Source organism: Quercus lobata, chromosome 1, assembly GCF_001633185.2.
Source record: "Quercus lobata isolate SW786 chromosome 1, ValleyOak3.0 Primary Assembly, whole genome shotgun sequence".
NCBI lineage: Eukaryota > Viridiplantae > Streptophyta > Magnoliopsida > Fagales > Fagaceae > Quercus > Quercus lobata.
Genome location: NC_044904.1, coordinates 26,132,007 through 26,137,703, shown reverse-complemented (window position 1 = coordinate 26,137,703; position 5,697 = coordinate 26,132,007). Strand labels below are relative to the sequence as shown.

The window sequence follows — 5,697 nt, the reverse complement described above, 5'->3', positions numbered from 1 at the left end:
AAGCCTATTGCACCACAAAAAAACTTAGTCCTAAATTACACGCACGCGCACACACACACACACATATATATATATATATATATATATATATTTTGAGGAACGAAGAAAAGGGTGCCTTTGTGGATTGTTGGTCGTGTCATTTACGGGTTCATACACATCTGCATATGCAAGTAATGTCCCCGGAAGGGATTCTTGCAATTTGGGCAACAGTTTCACTGACTTTTGATTATTAGTTTGAGAATGTAAGAGCCTGTTTGGTATAAGGTTTTATATACAGTTTTTTATTTTTTTTGGCAAAAATCACATTTTCATTCCTATATTTACAGGCGATTCCTTCTTTGGCCCTTATCTTTTATTTTCACTGCTTTTAGTTCCTATTTAGAAAAACGCCATCCATTTTAATCCTTTCTGTCAGTGCCCTAACGGTAAAGTCCTAGGTGGCAGACAAAATTATTAAAATAATAATAAAAATTTTTATTTTGGCATTAAAAAATGCCACGTCAGCACTAAATTAAAAAAAAAATTAATTTATTAATTTTAACTAAAAAAAAAATTAAAAACAGAATTAAAAACCAAAAATAACATGAATTGAGGTTTAAGTGTATCTTGAACAAGAACACAAATCCAGATCTAACACACACACTCTCTTTCTCTTTCATTTATACTCCACACCACCATCCTATCATAACTTTTACTTAACCTCAAAATCAAAACCCTCCATTTTCTTAAAAAAAAAAAAAAAAAAAAAAAAAAAAACCGGAAAAGCCCCAAACTTAAAAAAGCTCTCTCTTTTTCTCTCAATTTGGACTCACAAGTTTTCAGTTTCTTTCACACTTTTTCTCTCTTTGTGTAAATTGGACACATCTAAGCAAAAAAGTGTCCTTAGCAAAATTTTCCAAACCTCAGGGGGGTTTTGAAGAAACTTGCAATTGCCACTCTAATCTCTCTCTTGGTGTGAGAGATCACCACTGTGTACTTTCTCAGTGAGACAACCCTAGTCGATCAAGTCTTCTCCGTCGAGTTTCCTTCCCTCTTCGCCAGCCTCTTCAGCAACCTCACCTGTGGGATTCTCATCCAGCTTCTCAAATCATCAAGGGCATCGCCATGACCAAACACTCTGTTGAGAAACTGTTCAAGTTCCTCGACTTTAGTATTGTACTCATTCGAGAGAGAGAGAGAGAGAGAGAGAGAGAGAGAGAGCTTTTTTAAGTTTGGGACTTTTCTGGTTGATTTTTTATTTTTATTTATTTATTTATTTTTAGAAAATGGAGGGTTTTGATTTGAGGTTAACTTAAGTAAAAGTTATGATAGGGTGGTGGTGGTGTGGAGTATAAATGAAAGAGAAAGACCTAGAAGCAAAAGAGAGTGTGTTTGTGTGTTAGATCTGGGTTTGTGTTCTTGTTGTTCTTGTTTAAAACACATTTAGATCTTAATTCATGTAATTTTTGGTTTTTAATTTTTTTTATTTAGTTAAAATTAATAAATTATTATTTTTTAATTTAGATGCTGAAGTGGTATATTTTAATGCCAAAATAAAATTTATTATTATTATTTTATAGTTCTGTCTGCCACCTAGGACTTTGTAGTTAGGGCACTGATGGAAATGACTAAAATGGATGGCGTTTTTCTGAATAGGGACTAAAAGTGGTGAAAATAAAAGATAGGGACCAAAGTGGGAATCGCCTGAAAATATAGGGACGAAAATGTGGTTTTCGCATTTTTTTTTTTTTGGGAAACTCATATATGGTGGATCTTACTTTTAAATATATTGTTTGACTGATGTTTTCTAAATACAGTTTTCAGAAAATTATTTCCTATTTTCCCTATTCAAAACAGGATTTTAAAAATAGCCAAGAGGATATTTTTAAGATACAAAAAATGTTTTTAATGGCATAGTTGTAAATATATTGAAAATAGTAGAGCCCAAAAATTTGCCCAAACTCTTCTATCTCTTAAATTAAGGAGTTTATCTTTATCACAAAAAATTCTTACATTTCAAATTTGAAACTTATCATTATATAAAAAAAGGTACATTAGTTCTATTCCTATTCTTCAAATTTGAAACTTATTATTATAAAAAAAGTAATAATAATTTAAAAAAAAATCTCGAAGTAGAAATTATCTTTAAACATTTTTTTTTTTTGTTTTCAGTATTTTGAAATTAAATTGTTCTTAAAAGTGGGAGCCAAATACATATAATGTAAAATTTATTATTTGAAAACTAGTTTCACATTCAATTTTTTAACTTTTAAAAAATATTTTTATAATTGATTCCACAAAAAGTTAGGTTTGAGGAAAAGTAACAGTAAGGTAAAATCATGTAAAAGAAGAGTAAAAACAAGAGAGGAGAAATATTGTACAAATTGCAACAATAAACTGGGAAATTAAATAGCTAAAAAGTTAAGAAGAAAAATTAATTTGCATGTGACATGGCACAACAAATTGTTAGTGACACGATAGCAAAATTAAATACAAATACTCCATTGTTTATTCTTAATAATTCAATAATTACAACAATATAGAAAGAAAAGATTCAAACTTGGATTAAAACAAATTATATCACTAAATTATAAAACTCTTATTTTGACAGTCCCCTGTATTCCTATAACAACTTAGGAATGTCTTGTTTTACAATGTTTTTAGAAATGTAGTGATGGGTCGCTTCACTAGGATGGATGCAATCAAAAAATAAGTATTGTGAATCCCTCTCACATGTTGAAGTCATTGAATTACAAGAGGTCCCGGCCTCCACGTACCCGGTACCACAGCACCCTTTCGAAGTTTCAACAAAGCCTGGTGTTCAACACACTATATTATAAGTTGTCCACATGCAATACTCAAACAAAATAGCTATAAATATATATATATATATATATATATATATATAAGTTCGCTCTCATGAGAAAAAGGCCAAGCACTATAGCAACTCTAACCGTAAAATTTAGAATTACCAGTTCTGGGTTGGATCAACTTACCATACTTTTGTGGATTATTGATCATGTTTATCACCCGCTGATTGATATCTGCATAGGCAAATTTACTCCCTGGAAGAACTGCCTGTAATTTGGATAATAGATTCACCAGCTTGTGATTATAACTTTGAGAATCTGCATTTAGATGCTCTATGCATTTTCTATTTATTGGTATCGGGTACTTCATGGTTATCTGGATGGGCAAGCAACCAATTGGAGGAAGACCAACTACCATCATTTTACGGCATCCAAGGTCATATAGTTGCTGCAAGTTTACATGTCCAAGAAAGACAATATAATCAATAGTTTTATATTGGTAGATAATCAACATTCAACCAAAAGTTAAGCTAGTGCATGTAAAATAAAATAGCTACTTGCTATGTAAACATCATTGGAACATACTATTTAAAGTATTAATCTATGAAAATGAATCTATATAAACCTTACAGGAAATAAAATCTCCATATTTCACAAAGTTGAAGCGCATGCCTTGCAGTCATACCATTTTTTTGGATCAAAACATTCCAAATAAGGAAATTTTGAGCTGTCCTTGAAACGCAAAACTCAGAGAGAGAGATGCATGCTTACCTTATAAAAGATTTGCGTCCTGTTTAGAATAAAATCTTGGTACCCGCTAACGTTGAATTGGGACCTCCTTGTCGGTGTATCATAAAAAATAAGAAAGTCATTTGTACCTACACTAGTAAAATACAAAGAGCCACTGATTAGCTTCTTTGCCTCCTTTTCTCCTACAATTCCTTTGAGCCTCACAATATACTTCTTCAAAAGATCAACTTGCTTGAACATCGAAATTGCTCCGCTTGCAATAGTCGTTAGATCATCAAAACCTGAACCAGCTGATGCAAAGTTAACGCCCGTTTGTAGGTCATATTTTGACAGATTTGGATCCAAGAAAGGAGGAACAGTTTCTTTTATCCCCAACATAGAGGCCAGGAAGTCTGGAGTCAGTTTTCCATTAGAATACCTCCCTGTTGGAATATGACCTGGAAAGTCTTTGCCATATGGGAGATGGTTGCCCCTAGGACCCGTTCTAAAATAGTTGTTGTTACCAGTATCTACCGATGAATCACCAAAGACGAAAATGGCAGGAAACTTTGATGAAATTTTGGACTCTGTGGCATTGCATGCGATGAAGAAGATAATAGAAATGTGTACACATATAACAAAGAAGCTAAGGGAAGGCATTGTGAATTAATTTCTTAGAGGGTGGTGGAGTGGTATTAATTCTGTGTCGTGAGCTCGGTGATGCTAGTAAGTGTCTAAATACTTCAAAAGAAAAATGACAGCCTTTTATAATTCCCTCCTATCACTTGGATAAACCGAAGTTGCGGGTTGACTTAAGTTTAAATAGACCCGACCCAATAATTTTTCTAGGAGTGGTCTGATTTCTTTTATAATATAGTTTAATATTTTAGCATCAATTCAAACTAAAATAAATTTACATTTTATTTTTCGAGTAATAATTTTGACAAGTTAACTTTTTGACTTTTTGATATGTTTTACAAAATAAAGTTGTTACTCGCACTCGTTAATTTTATCATTTTCATTTTTACTATGCTCATTTTGTCATTTAATTTAGTTTTAGTCCATCATATCATGAAACTAAGAAAATTCATTACTGGCTTGAGTTGTTGCAATAAATTTGAATAACAATTTCAAATAATTGATTAAACATTAAATTATCTTTACTCACTAATAGAAATCGGTAAATATTCACACAAAGACCGTGATTGGTTCATGAAATGAAAACCTAAAATGGTAAAAATACTATGGAGTAAAGCCCAACTCAACAAGTCCACTAATGAAGGCGGTTGAAATACATATAATACTCACATAACTTTCTGTCACATAGTAAGATTAAGTGCCCAAGTTCTCCACTCTTGCTAGCAACTATAGGTCCTGTCTTGTGCATTCAATATTACTTATTGCCATAGATTAATCCCTCGGCCGTTCTAAAGCTTCTTGAAGATTTGATGTCATCTTTTCAAAAAACAACCCTAATACTAATATTGTGATCTGTGTGTTTGAAAGTATAAAACTCTCAAAGGTGAAATAATGGGAGAGGTTAGAAGAACTAGAAGGATTTCTTAGGTTTTTATCGGCTTAATTAGTGTGGTTGTCTTCTTCCTTTTTCTCAATCAGGGTTGAATTTTAGTTTAAAATTTAAATAGGTGTTGGTTTATAGGTATGGTTGGCTACGAAAAAGCCGTAAAAGCCCAGGTCGATGGCTTTCCAAACTAAGCTCGGTTGATCAAATGTTGAAACAGCCCATAGCAGCACGGTCCTCTTAACTCAATATTCTCAGTGCATTGATTGAAGTCCAGCTCATTGGAGCTTAGGGTCCCATTACTCATTTTCTCTTTAACTTTTTACCTCATTTATAAAATCACACACACAAGAATCTAAGGGGAAACTTTCACTACCTTGTTAAATTCCTCAAGACTTCCCCATAAATCCCTTTTTAACCTATGATGCACAGACGTGGCAAAATGTGCGTTGCACCCGCGTCCGGCGCAGCGACATCGTTGCCTACACGTCGGTGCCGCATCTGAGTGTTTTTATTTTTATTTTTTACAGATTTGCACTGACTTGGCTCTACTTTGGGCCGATTCGGCCGAATTGGATCGTATCGGCTGGCGGCCGAAACTGATCGAAACAGCTGAAACAGGCTGAAATCGGCCTTGAATCATGCTGGAACAGCTGA

The 5,697-nt window shown here is 33.2% G+C and overlaps 1 protein-coding gene across 1 annotated transcript; it reads right to left on the bottom strand.

The window, feature by feature from the left end:
* Nucleotides 1-2,517: 2,517 nt before the first annotated feature.
* LOC115990963 (GDSL esterase/lipase At1g06990-like) lies at nt 2,518-4,269 on the bottom strand. The gene is made up of 3 exons (XM_031114742.1): nt 3,561-4,269; nt 2,976-3,237; nt 2,518-2,793 (listed from the first exon to the last, which is right to left on the bottom strand). The coding sequence occupies exons 1-3, from the start codon at nt 4,176-4,178 to the stop codon at nt 2,603-2,605; spliced, it is 1,071 nt and encodes a 356-aa protein (XP_030970602.1). The 5' UTR covers nt 4,179-4,269; the 3' UTR covers nt 2,518-2,602.
* Nucleotides 4,270-5,697: the final 1,428 nt, after the last annotated feature.

Coding starts and splice junctions, on each gene's coding strand:
- LOC115990963 (XM_031114742.1), bottom strand. CDS start 4,178: ATGCCTTCCCTTAGCTTCTTTGTTATATGTGTACACATTTCTATTATC. Junction 3,238..3,560: donor GGACGCAAATCTTTTATAAG/GTAAGCATGCAT, acceptor GTAAACTTGCAG/CAACTATATGACCTTGGATG. Junction 2,794..2,975: donor CAATAATCCACAAAAGTATG/GTAAGTTGATCC, acceptor GTTGAACACCAG/GCTTTGTTGAAACTTCGAAA.